Raw genomic sequence first — 14,027 nt, forward strand, 5'->3', positions numbered from 1 at the left:
CTCTCTCTCTCTCTCTTTCTGTGTGTGTGTGTGTGTGTGTGTGTGTGTGTGTGTGTGTGTTTCGTGCGCGCGTACGCCGACTGCACAGCGAATTTTATGTTTCTAACTGCTTTTGACAATCTTATTCTCTACGAATTACGAGTAACTTAGATTGCAAAGGTCACACAGATAATGTTGTGGGGAAAGCAAACCATAGACTACGATTTATTGGCAGAACGCTGAGAAAATGCAAAAGGTCTACTAAAGAGAACTACACCACTCTTGTTCGCTATCTTGGGAGTGACGGAGGACATCAAAAAAGTTCAAAGAGGGGCAGCTCGTTTTGTATTATTTGAAATAGAGGACAGAGTGCTACGGACATGACACGTGAATTGGGATGGCAATCCTTAAAACAAAGGCGTTTTTGGGTGCGGCAGGATCTCCTCGTGAAATACCAATCACCAACTTTCTCCTCAGATTGTGAAAATATTCTGTTGGCGCCCATCTATATAGGGAGAAATGATTATCATGATAAAATAAGACAAATCAGAGTTCGCACAGAAATGTTTAAGTGCTCGTTTTTCCCGCGCGCCGTTTGAGAGAGAACGGTAGAGAAATAGCTTGAAGGTGGTTCGATGATGCCTCCTCAAGGTATTTAGTTGTGAATTGCAGACTAATCGTGTAGAATTTAGATGAAGGGGACTGGTTCGTTAACACAAGGAGAAATCTTGAAAAATTGGTCATTTAGCTCAACAGTGTAAGTCAAAGAATAAGAGTTGTAAGCCCACTGTGGTGTCACCGCCAGACACCACACTTGCTAGGTGGTAGCCTTTAAATCGGCCGCGGTCCGTTAGTATACGTCGCACCTGCGGGTAGCCACTATCAGTGATTGCAGACCGAGCGCCGCCACACGGCAGGTCTAGAGAGACTTCCTAGCACTCGCCCCAGTTGTAGAGCCGACTTTGCTAGCGATGGTTCACTGACAAATTACGCTCTCATTTGCCGAGACGATAGTTAGCATAGCCTTCAGCTACGTCATTTGCTACGACCTAGCAAGGCGCCATTATCATTTGTTATTTATCTTGTGATGTATGTACCGTCAGACCGATATTCTCCAATTATGGACTAAAGTTAAGTATTCCAGAATCTACGTACCTTTTTTGCTAGTATAATTACTTTACCTGTTCCAGACCTCACGCCAGCCTGCGTGAGCTTAAACGCGTGCCTTTCGGCTGCCTCCTAGTGGCTTGGCTGTCTTCCCAAGTCACAACACCCACGTAATGCTCAACACCTTTGATGAGATATTTTGGGAGCTATTTGATATATGAATAATAGTTTTTGGTCGAACACTTTTTTGCTGAATTGTATTTTGTGTAGCAAGTGAAATAAATCGTGTTAATTATTTATGTACAGCATAGATGCACATATCTCGTAATAAAATCAAAGTAGAAGCTTGATATTTTTTTCTGGAAATTCCTTTCACTATTAAGCTTAAAGTAGAGTTTTAAAAAGAATGTTGCTGTCATAAATTAGGGTTCAAAAATTTTTTAATAATGAGCAGCGATAATTTCAGTAATTAACTCTGTATTTTCTTAAAAAGGTCTTTAATTTTCAAACTTAAGTCATAAGAATCGTCTGATTTTATTTGAGGGGGGGACGTATGCGAAGCTGCAATACTTGGAAGAAAACCTATAACATCTTAAGTTTTCAAGGCAATGTGACTAAATTTCGCACAATTGTTGAGGAATGTTATATGGATACATACATAAGTTTTCATGCTTATTGATGTTATGTGTTTTTAATTATAAACAATTATCATTTTTCAAGAGAGTGAGTACAAATATTCGTCTTTTTAAAAATCTGACAGAACGAAATTCATGATTTTTGTGCAAAGTTTGATATACCGTTTTTACAAATATCTGTGGAACAGAATATTTATATAATCTTTCCCTAGATTTTTACAGCTCTCCTAATTTCTTTGAAAAAAAAATATACCAAGTCTTAGTGCCATTCTCTTACAGAAATGTCTCACTATTGCAGTAAATGAAACTTCCTTCCACAGAATGTTTCACTACAGTAGTAGCTAACTGCCTGCTAAATTTAAGTACTATAATGTCAGTGATTTGTGTGGAAACGGTACACAAAGTTGCCAAAATGTAAGTTATGAGAAACCTGAAACAAAGATTTGACAGTGTTTCTTTTAGGCCTCATCTTATCTGTGTGAACTAATGCAAACCATATGCATTGTCCTCATCCTCCTCAAGCAGTCTTTTCTTTGCATGCCCGCATAGGTTAACCTGATTTTCAATAATAATAATAATGCTCAACTGCATCAAATCTCCTGTTATCGATTTCCTTCAATATCGACAGTGTGAAAGCTTCTAGTTCAAGTGCTAGTCTCTGTGGAGTCCATAGTCTGCCAATATTACCACAGATAAAAACTAATCAAGAATCATACGCTGCAACTTCATCGACAGTTTCGGAAACAAATTCTGTCCTGGGGGAATGGTTTTCCTATCAGAGGGTTGTAATTTTCATTATGATTTTGAATTTTTGCATTCACACACTTTTGTAGGAGTTATGGATCTGATAAACACTGAAATATTCACCACATTGCATAAAATTAGAAGAAAACACCGCAGGAATAAATATAAGGAAATACAGAACAACAAAGGATGTGGTCTCGTGCAAGCTTTTGTTAGTTAATATTTTTGTCACTCTTAGAAGTGGAATTGGAATGTGAAATTTCAATACCATGTAGTAAATGAAGATCCAATAAAGGTTTTCACAATTTTTGTAGCTTTCTTCGTAAGTCCCCCCTTAAGTACGTTTTACGACAGTATACAAAATTTCAGTCCTCTGTCCATAGTAGTTTTTAACCAGCGTGTACCAAAACATCAAAAAATGAACTTCTGGGAAATTCAGGTTAAAATTTAAAGCTTTTCTCTCCACCTGCTCTGCGTAACACTTGCGTCCCACGTCCATAGTCCTCTAGTTTCTGGTGTTGTCCCCTCGCCTTTATTTTTCAAAGTTCTTCTTATTCTTGCTTTTTGGTGGCTTCCAACAGTGATTTCTCTGCTTGGAAGAGTCTCCTGCCGCATATGACGATTAAAATTCTTTGCATATTTAGTGCAATAGGCAGTCCCATCAATTCCATAACCTTAACCTTGACGCTGCATCACCACTGAAACATTGCAGAGTATCCAGCATACCTGTTTTCAAAGTATGAAGTCCTACCAGAGCAATTTTAATGTACATTCCAATACAGAGTTGTTAAAACTCTCACTTTGGTTTTGTGTCCTAACATGTAATTACTTCTTTCACTAGGCATGGCCTGCAGCTCAATAGGTATGGGAAGGGGAGGCTGGCAAAGCTTGTAGGTGGCAGTTAGTGGGTGGTGGTGGGATCACTCATGGAAAAATTCCTGTAGTAGTTGGTGTTAGAGTTGCACCATTTTTAGATTGAAGTCAGTTGATAGGTATACCTGCTTAGAGGAAGTCCCTCAAACTAAGGACTCACCTTGAGAGGATGTCATGTTTCCAAGTAGAGAAAGAATTAGCATATTTCATCAAAATACACTCCTGTAAATGGAAAAAAGAACACATTGACACCGGTGTGTCAGACCCACCATACTTGCTCCGGACACTGCGAGAGGGCTGTACAAGCAATGATCACACGCACGGCACAGCGGACACACCAGGAACCACGGTGTTGGCCGTCGAATGGCGCTAGCTGCGCAGCATTTGTGCACCGCCGCCGTCAGTGTCAGCCAGTTTGCCGTGGCATACGGAGCTCCATCGCAGTCTTTAACACTGGTAGCATGCCGCGACAGCGTGGACGTGAACCGTATGTGCAGTTGACGGACTTTGAGCGAGGGCGTATAGTGGGCATGCGGGAGGCCGGGTGGACGTACCGCCGAATTACTCAACACGTGGGGCGTGAGGTCTCCACAGTACATCGATGTTGTCGCCAGTGGTCGGCGGAAGGTGCACGTGCCCGTCGACCTGGGACCGGACCGCAGCGACGCACGGATGCACGCCAAGACCGTAGGATCCTACGCAGTGCCGTAGGGGACCGCACCGCCTCTTCCCAGCAAATTAGGGACACTGTTGCTCCTGGGGTATCGGCGAGGACCATTCGCAACCGTCTCCATGAAGCTGGGCTACGGTCCCGCACACCGTTAGGCCGTCTTCCGCTCACGCCCCAACATCGTGCAGCCCGCCTCCAGTGGTGTCGCGACAGGCGTGAATGAAGGGACGAATGGAGACGTGTCGTCTTCAGCGATGAGAGTCGCTTCTGCCTTGGTGCCAATGATGGTCGTATGCGTGTTTGGCGCCGTGCAGGTGAGCGCCACAATCAGGACTGCATACGACCGAGGCACACAGGGCCAACACCCGGCATCATGGTGTGGGGAGCGATCTCCTACACTGGCCGTACACCACTGGTGATCGTCGAGGGGACACTGAATAGTGCACGGTACATCCAAACCGTCATCAAACCCATCGTTCTGCCATTCCTAGAGCGGCAAGGGAACTTGCTGTTCCAACAGGACAATGCACGTCCGCATGTATCCCGTGCCACCCATCGTGCTCTAAAAGGTGTAAGTCAACTACCCTGGCCAGCAAGATCTCCGGATCTGTCCCCCATTGAGCATGTTTGGGACTGGATGAAGCGTCGTCTCACGCGGTCTGCACGTCCAGCACGAACGCTGGTCCAACTGAGGCGCCAGGTGGAAATGGCATGGCAAGCCGTTCCACAGGACTACATCCAGCATCTCTACGATCGTCTCCATGGGAGAATAGGAGCCTGCATTGCTGCGAAAGGTGGATATACACTGTACTAGTGCCGACATTGTGCATGCTCTGTTGCCTGTGTCTATGTGCCTGTGGTTCTGTCAGTGTGATCATGTGATGTATCTGACCCCAGGAATGTGTCAATAAAGTTTCCCCTTCCTGGGACAATGAATTCACGGTGTTCTTATTTCAATTTCCAGGAGTGTATAAGAGATATTAAAGTTAGTGAGCTGCTTACAGATATTGACTCTGAAATTATAGATATGTCGGAGCACCACTTAAATAATTTGACAATTCAGAGGCTTCCTTTACCAGGATACAGATTAGCTGGCTGTTTTTCAAGGAGTTCCTTGCGTGGTGGGGGAGTGGCTATGTACATAAAAAACAGTATTTTATTTGAGTGCATAGACGTATCATGGCACTGTACTGAACAGATATTTGAAAGCTGTGCAGGGGCAGTTGAATTTAGCGGATTTTACTAACAGAATGCCCTACAAAGTGAATCAAGACCCATTTCTAACTTGAGCAGAAATGCACTGAAGTTCTGCAGCGCTATGCACTTCCTGTGTTTTTCGCAACCCACTTTTATGCACACCACTGTATTCTGTGTACAAAAACAAACAGAATACAGTGGTGTGCATCAAAGTGCGTTGTGAAAAACATAAGAAATGCATAGTGCTAAAGAACAAATAAAAATTAGACCAAAATTATCAGTGTCTAACGCAGAAAAACAACGATGTGCTAGTAGACGGCATTTTCCGATGTAAGCGAGAAAACAATCGAAAATCACCACCACTCATGATCCTTTACCTCAATAAAGCGAAACGCGTCTGGTGAAAAGACTCACAAATTTTTGTAGTTGCAACGACAGAACAAAAATACCATCAAGAATTTTAATTTTTTGTGTTTTGACATAGTTTGAAATATCTTGTCCTATATTTTTAGTGGAAGGTGGATATTTTTCGTTACTGCTGGGTATATGTTTCCTATCCACGAACGCTGTTTATTTCACACATACCTCAATACCGCGAGGGTTAGCAATTCGGTTATAGCACTGACAATAAAAGTGTAATATTGTTGAGAATTACCTACTAACCGACACGGGTTGCTGTGGGTCCGATAAGTGTGGCAGTAAATCCGCGTTTATATCTAACAAGGAGACGAAGACAGAAACTAGGTACAATGTGATATTGTCAAAAGTGGAGCGCTGGCACAGGCTATCGGACGAACTGAGTGCCAGTTTTCCTCAAGAGCATAACAGAAGGCTTAAGTTATTACCCCAATCCGAATTAATGGCCACTGTAACAATGTGACAATGTGATCTGTGATCTGTGACAGTGAAATTTTCTTCTGACGACTCAGTCACGGATGATGGAGATGATTATTCCCTACGTACCATCTGATATTTCTGCATAGTTAGCTTCATTGCCCTTCAGAGCCCATACCGAACAATTTGGGACAGTGTTTTCTTCACCACTGCAAGTCCTCCCTCCCCCATCCCACCTTTTCCTTTATTACCAAACCGCCGACTCGTTCAATTCTCAGTATGTGCTCCATCATCCGATCTCTTCTTTTAATGCCATGAATTTCGTTTTTGCTCAGTGCGGTTCAGTACCTCTCATATGTTACTCGATGTGGTTGTCCAATCTTCGGCATTCTTCTGTAGTACCGCATTTCAAAACATTCTGTTCTCTTCCTGGCTGCACTGTTCATCGTTCACGTTTCAGTTCCGTATCAGGCTACACCCCAGACAAATACTTTCAGGAAACACTAGATAATAATTCCTTGTAAACTCTCTTCCCCTATCAATACTATCGAAACATTTTAAACATGTTAAAAAAACTTCACAGTAATTTTCACAAGTTGCGTAAATTTCAGTTTGTGAAAGTGGCCTTCGAGGGGCAAGTTCAAAACTATTACAGCACATAATGATCTCAGCAGGTAAGGTAAGTTTACAAAAAGTAAATATTTTATGCTCATACTTTCTTGGGGGTAAGAGTGGAAGACTAGGACGTCATCGTCTAGTACGTCCCATGAACTATGCTCCATTTGAATGAAACAAATAGCTGTTTATTTCTCGATATTTATTCTTCACGTTGTTTGTATAGTATCCTCACAAAGCCTTACAAACTCATATCAGTTACATTTCTGACTTCTGAGCATGACAAAATATAATCTATACATGTGCTATCCAGAATTTACTGAAAATGCCGCTGGACTTACGAGAACTGACTGCAGAGTAATCACAATAACATCTGAGAACCAGTTGGCTCGCTTTTCGCGTATTTATAATTTCTCTATTTGCGCCAGAAGCTTCTCGAAGATTACAGTCTCTTAATTACAATAGTTTCATAGTGTATTTAAATAAAAGTACATATTTTCTTGGGAAGAAAACTTAGGTTTTCAAATTAATTGCAATTTTTGATTAGAAAATCTGGATTAAAAGCCACATACTTCAGAACGTACGAATTTTTTTGACAGGACAAAATTCTTGCTTGCAAGCAGATAAGAATTTTCAAATTTGGTGTGTGACAATGTCCATAGTTTTTATCCTGATGCGTAGTTGTGACACACACGACTGCTTGCTGACGCAACTACATACATTTGAAGATGACCCAGGAAGATCGAAACTAGTCATACATTTAAAAAATGTGCAACTGGAACTGAAAAATGAGATGCGAGTATAATAGGACTACTTCAGATAACATTTTACTTTGTAAATGTTACTTAATACGATCTGCTTATCTTGTAATTTTAGATTATATTTGTTCCAGTAAATTGTTTTTAATAAAGCTGTTTATGTAATGCCAATCGGGAAGTTTAAAAAACTGTTGAATAATAAATTTCTATTTAATACTGTTTAAATTACGATTTTCCACCAAATCGTTAAACACCAAGTGCCTAATGATATATTTAACAGAATGTCTGAAAAAAAAAAAAAAACAAAAAAAAGCCCGCATCTCGTGGTCATGCGGTAGCGTTCTCGCTTCCCACGCCCGGGTTCCCGGGTTCGATTCCCGGCGGGGTCAGGGATTTTCTCTGCCTCGTGATGGCTGGGTGTTGTGTGCTGTCCTTAGGTTAGTTAGGTTTAAGTAGTTCTAAGTTCTAGGGGACTGATGACCATAGATGTTAAGTCCCATAGTGCTCAGAGCAATTTGAACCATTTTTTTGTCTGAAAAAAGAAACCCATTACTAACTTCAAAGACATTTACTATTGTTCCCTTTTAGTGTGTTTGTTTATTTCATAATTAATAATAGGGTGACGAACTTTGCTCAAAAAATAAATACTGTGTATGCGTATTAATGACTGAAAGGAATGCTCACATTAATTGCCGACATCTTTAGATATAGTTTTTACTGTCGGGTGGTTATAATTTAAGTGCAGTTATTCACAGAAGTCCAATGTGGGCCGTAATTATCGTATGGCAGTGGAACTTGGTAGATATTGTAATGCGTTATTGTGGAAACACATTAAGTTGCAAAACAGTTAGTTCCAATTTCGGTCACCAGGTGCAAATCTGGCGCTGTGGTTGTAAGGAGGACGTACATAGATGTTCCCATATGTAATGGATTAGGAACGGGATGTGGGCAGAAAAGATCAAACAAGTGGGAAAGTCATAATGTTCATTTCTATTGTTAATATCCGCTAACACAATTTGTTCAGTAAGAAGACCAGGGACGTCGAGGAGATATTGTACAGAGCAAGGTTTGCACCTGGTGACCAAAATAGGAACTATCTTTTTCCAGCGCAAATCATTTCCTTATTAACGCATTAAAAGATATACCAAGTTCCGCTATCAGACGATAATTAAAGCTCACACTGGACCTCCGTGAGTAGCTGAACTTTAATTACAACCACCCGGTATATCTGTCCAATTGTATCACGTAATTCTACTATCAACGTGTACCTAAAGATACGCACGAAACCCAGTATGGAACACTTCGTAATTGAAATATAGTAGCCGGCCGCGGTGGTCTAGCGGTTCTGGTGCTGCAGTCCGGAACCGCGGGACTGCTACGGTCGCAGGTTCGAATCCTGCCTCGGGCATGGGTGTGTGTGATGTCCTTCGGTTAGTTAGGTTTAAGTAGTTCTAGGTTCTAGGGGACTTATGACCTAAGATGTTGAGTCCCATAGTGCTCAGAGCCATTTGAACCATTTTTTTGAAATATAGTATTTCTCCTGATGCCTTACAACCATCATAAATATAACACTTAATGACGCTACAAATGTGACGAAACATGTTTGAGCATTAAAAAGTATAGTTGCTTGTTTGTAGACGGACGTGAAGTGCCGTAAGAAAACAAATGTAGTTCATACTGTATCATTTGGCAATTACGTTTCTTGGCGTTGCAGAAGCGACAGTGAGAGACGGCGAAAATGTTGCGGCTGAAGCTAAGCGACTCAGCGCGGATGCTGAAGAACATGGTGATGCTGGGCGTGTCGTTCATGGTGCACTTCACGGCGGTGCTGGGCGCGACACACCTGCAGAGTTCGATCAACAAGGCGGACGGCGTGGGCACGGCCGCGCTTGCCGCGCAGTACGCCGCGCTCGTCGCTTCCAGCCTCTTCCTCTCCGTCTTCCTCATACGGTGCGTCTGCTTCTCTCTCATTCGCCTTAACAGCATTTGAGTCCTTATGTACACTGACGAGCCAGAACATTACGACCACTGCCCACCGCGACGTCGGATGACGACTGCTGCCGTTGCGGGCACGCGGCACAGTAACAAAAGTACACTACTGGACATTAAATTACTACACCAAGAAGAAATGTAGATGATAAACGGGTATTAATTGGACAAATATATAATACTACAACTGACATGTGATTACATTTTCACGCAATTTGGGTGCACAGATACTGAGAAATCAGTACCCAGAACAACCACCTCTGGCCGTAATAACGGCCTTGATACGCCTGGGCATTGAGTCAAACATAGCTTGGATGGCGTGTACAGGTACAGCTGCCCATACAGCTTCAACACGATACCACAGTACATCAAGAGTAGTGACTGGCGTATTGTGACTAGCCAGTTGCTCGGCCACCATTGACCAGACGTTTTCAATTGGTGAGAGATCTGGAGAATTTGCTGGCCAGGGCAGCAGTCGAACATTTTCTGTGTCCAGAAAGGCCCGTACGGGACCTGAAACATGCGGTCGTGCATTATCTTGCTGAAATGTAGGGTTTCGCAGGGATCGAATGAAGGGTAGAGCCGCGGGTCGTAACACATCTGAAATGTAACGTCCACTGTTCAAAGTGCCATCAGTGCGAACAAGAGGTGACCGAGACGTGTAACCAATGGCACCCCATGCCATCGCAGGCGCTCGTGTCTGTGATGCAGCATCAAGGGTAACCGCAGCCATGGTCTCCGAGATGACAGTCCATGCTGCAGCAAACGTCGTCGAACTGTTCGTGCAAATGGTTGTTGTCTTGCAATCGTCCCTATCTGTTGACTCAGGGATCGAGACGTAGCTGCACGATCCGTTACAGCCATGCGGATAAGATGCCTGTCATCTCGACTGCTAGTGATACAAGGCCGTTGGGATCCAGCACGGTGTTACGTATTACCCTCCTGTACCCACCGATTCCATATTGGATCAGTCATTGGATCTCGACCAACGCGAGCGGCAATGTCGCGATACGATAAACGGCAATCGCGATAGGCTACAATCCGACCTTTATCAAAGTCGGAAACGTGATGGTACCCATTTCTCCTCCTTACAGGAAGCATCACAACAACGTTTCACCAGGCAACGCCGGTCAACTGCTGTTTGTGTATGAGAAATCGGTTGCAAACGTTCCTCATGTCAGCACGTTGTAGGTGTCGCCACCGGCGCCAACCTTGTGCGAATGCTCTGAAAAGCTAATCATTTGCGTATCACAGCATCTTCTTCCTGTCTGTTAAATTTCGCGTCTGTAGCACGTCATCTTCGTAGTGTAGCAATTTTAATGGCCAGTAGTGTATGTAAGCGGAGCAGACACGGACGAGTCATCACCCTACCGAAGATTTTGGCTGGAAATGGTGAAATCCACTGAGATAAGCGACTTCGTCAAAGGGCAGATTATTATTATGCACAGCGTGTGAACGAGTATCTCGAAAACGGCGAAGCGTCAAATGTTCACGTGCTACTGTCATGAGCATCTAGACAGTGAAACTACCACTATTCGCTAAATGGTTGGACATCCAAAACTCTTCACAGAACGTGGGTTTCGGAGGCTTGTCTCGTCTGTAAAGTAGGAGAGATGGCGATCTGTGGCATCTCTGCTGAAAGAGCACAATACTGATGCACGTGCAAGTGCTTCGGAACATACCTGTTGACGTTGGAGCTCCACATTACGTGCTCACATGCTGACCCAACGACACCATCAATAAAGATTGCAGTGGGCACGGGACGATCGGGATTCGGTCGTCGATGAATGGAAACGTGTCGGCTCTTCGGATGCTACAATTGACCGATGGTCGATTCCAGAAACGCCGTCATCGAGGCATCGTGGCTCGAAACGTGCAGCCTTCCACGGACGCAGACTGGTGGGAACACTGTTATGCTATGGGAGACATTCTTCTGCTCTTGCATGGAGCTGTGGCCGTAATCGAAGACACACTGACAGCTGCGAACCACCTGCATCCCTGACGGCGACGTCATCTTTCAGCAGTATAAGGCTAGGCGCGCACTGGCGATTTTCCGTCGCGCAATTTATTTGTCGCAAGAATGAAACACAGTGGCTTGAATAGGATCGCGCGCACATGCGACAAAAAAGTTGCGGCGATTTAAAAGACGCAACCGGCCCTATTTCATGCGCGACGCGATTGTCGCAGGTGTGGAATGATTCTCAGGCACTGGCATGGGCCCGCGCGCACTAGCGACGCGATTTGTGTCAGTCGCTCTCGCTCTGTGTTGCATAGACACAAGTTTAATGCGCCAGCAGCATGTCAGATAACGGGATTTGCACTACGGATGACATTGTAAGTTGTGATGTCGATTCAGAAAGACTAATTGCAGAAGTAGAAAAGCGACCAGCTCTCTACAACAGGAAATTAAAAGAATGCAGTGATCGCACTTTGAAAGAGAAACTATGGGGAGAAGTATGCTGCAGCCTAATTCGGAACTGGACTGAGCTGCCTGGACCAGAAAAGACTAACAAAGGTATTTCATGGTTCACTTATTTTATTCATTCATGTAGATATCACAGTTACAACAATTTAAATTTTTTCATATTGCCAAGATACTGATCCTTGTGCAGTCACAAAGTAGTTTGCAAAATAATCCCTTATGTGCATACCACATGCATCAGCTCTTATTCCTACAGGTTCACTAGTCTTTGACTTACAATCGGATACACCCTTTTACGACATTTGCGCTATTTTCTCGCTCTTCTTCGCAGTAAAAGCGCCACCAAACAAGCTGTTTCGATGAAATCCATGCTGGTACTGAGAGTAGTTGCGATTTTCCTGCCGCTGTGTGCGCACCACAATGTACTTCCGCGACAGCGATTGTTAAGTCGCGCCGGCTGAAAAGTCGCCTGTGCGCGCCTAGCCTAATTGTCCGTGTCTCGGAGTCAGAATCGTGCTAAAGTGGATTGAGGAGCATTATAGTGATCTCACGTTAATGTTTCGGCGACCAAATTCTCGTGATGTAAATTCGTAAATCCTATGGAACCCACCTGGGGCCGCTGCCGGGCGCCATCACCGTGTACGCTATTCAGCTGCCCGTTATTTACGGAAATTACATGACCTGTGAGTAGACATCTAATGCTACATACCTCCACTAAGCTACCAACAAACTGTCGGATTCATGATACGCAGAATTAGTGATGTATTTCGTTGCAAACACAGACAAACAAGCTATTAAGCAGGTGGTCATAATGTTTCGGCTCATCAGTGTAAATTGAAGGTGGAGGCAGGCCGATGTGGCCGTGCGGTTCTAGGCGCTGCAGTCCGGAACCGCGGGACTGCTACGGTCTCAGGTTCGAATCCTGCCTCGGGCATGGATGTGTGCGATGTCCTTAGGTTAGTTAGGTTTAAGTAGTTCTAAGTTCTAGGGGACTGATGACCTCAGAAGTTAAGTCGCATAGTGGTTCAAATGGCTCTGAGCACTATGGGACTTAACATCTATGGTCATCAGTCCCCTAGAACTTAGAACTACTTAAACCTAACTAACCTAAGAAAATGGCTCTGGGCACTATGGGACTCAACTGTTGAGGTCATTAGTCCCCTATAACTTAGAACTAGTTAAACCTAACTAAACTAAGGACAGCACAAACATCCATGCCCGAGGCAGGATTCAAACCTGCGACCGTAGCGGTCTTGCGGTTCCAGACTGCAGCGCCTTTAACCGCACGGCCACTTCTAACTAACCTAAGGACAGCACACAACACCCAGCCATCACGAGGCAGAGAAAATCCCTGACCCCGCCGGGAATCGAACCCGGGAACCCGGGCGTGGGAAGCGAGAACGCTACCGCACGACCACGAGATGCGGGCTAAGTCGCATAGTGCTCAGAGCCATTTTGAGGGGGAGTAGGTAACGTAAAGCTGGTACTAGGTAATTATTTTAGCCTCCACCACTGAGGTAATTGATGATCGTGAGGTCGCTTATGTCTGTCGGTTGTGCGGAATCGACAAAGTAAGCTGGATCGGTGTGGAGACCTGACAGATGAGCAGGAAGAACGTGCCCGTGACCACACTGTCATTGAAAATTGTTGATGTTTCGTAGTGGACAATCCTATGTATTGGGCGATTATAATTACTGTGCAGCTACTCACACATAACCGGTGTGGGCTGTAATTACCATATGGCAGCGAAACTTGGTAGATACTCGAATGCGTCGATACGGAACCAATTTTCACTGAAAAAAAAAGAAACTAGTTCCAATTTTGGCCAACAGGTCCAAATCTGGCACTGTACAGCATCTCGTTGACATCTCTGATGCTTATATTGAACAAACTGTGCAAGAGGGGCTTAATAATATCAACATTATGCCTGTCTCATTTGTTTCACCTTTTCTGCCCACGTCCCATTCCTAATCCATCACATATGGAAACTTTTGTATGTGTCTTCTTTGCATTCACAGCGTCAAATTTGCACCTGGTGACCAATACTGGAATTAATTTTTTATCCAGTGTAAATCGGTTTCTCATTAAAGCATTAGAATAGCTACCAAGTTTTGCTACCATGCGATAATTACAACCGACACTGGAGCTCTGTGAGTAGCTACACTTTAATGATAACTACCCGGTACATCTGAGGAATGCGTCAC

The 14,027-nt window shown here is 43.9% G+C and overlaps 1 protein-coding gene across 2 annotated transcripts in view; it reads left to right on the forward strand.

Annotated features, from left to right (window-relative positions):
- Nucleotides 1-14,027, forward strand: part of LOC126183572 (UNC93-like protein) — a 430,963-nt gene that overhangs the window by 266,920 nt on the left and 150,016 nt on the right. For both annotated transcript variants that reach the window (XM_049925664.1, XM_049925665.1), the window contains exon 2: nt 9,127-9,362. In XM_049925664.1, coding sequence (XP_049781621.1) covers nt 9,151-9,362 — 212 coding nt within the window. In that variant the 5' untranslated portion in view covers nt 9,127-9,150. The remainder of the gene's footprint in view (nt 1-9,126; nt 9,363-14,027) is intronic.

This window comes from Schistocerca cancellata, chromosome 4, assembly GCF_023864275.1.
Source record: "Schistocerca cancellata isolate TAMUIC-IGC-003103 chromosome 4, iqSchCanc2.1, whole genome shotgun sequence".
Classification (NCBI taxonomy): Eukaryota; Metazoa; Arthropoda; class Insecta; order Orthoptera; family Acrididae; genus Schistocerca; species Schistocerca cancellata.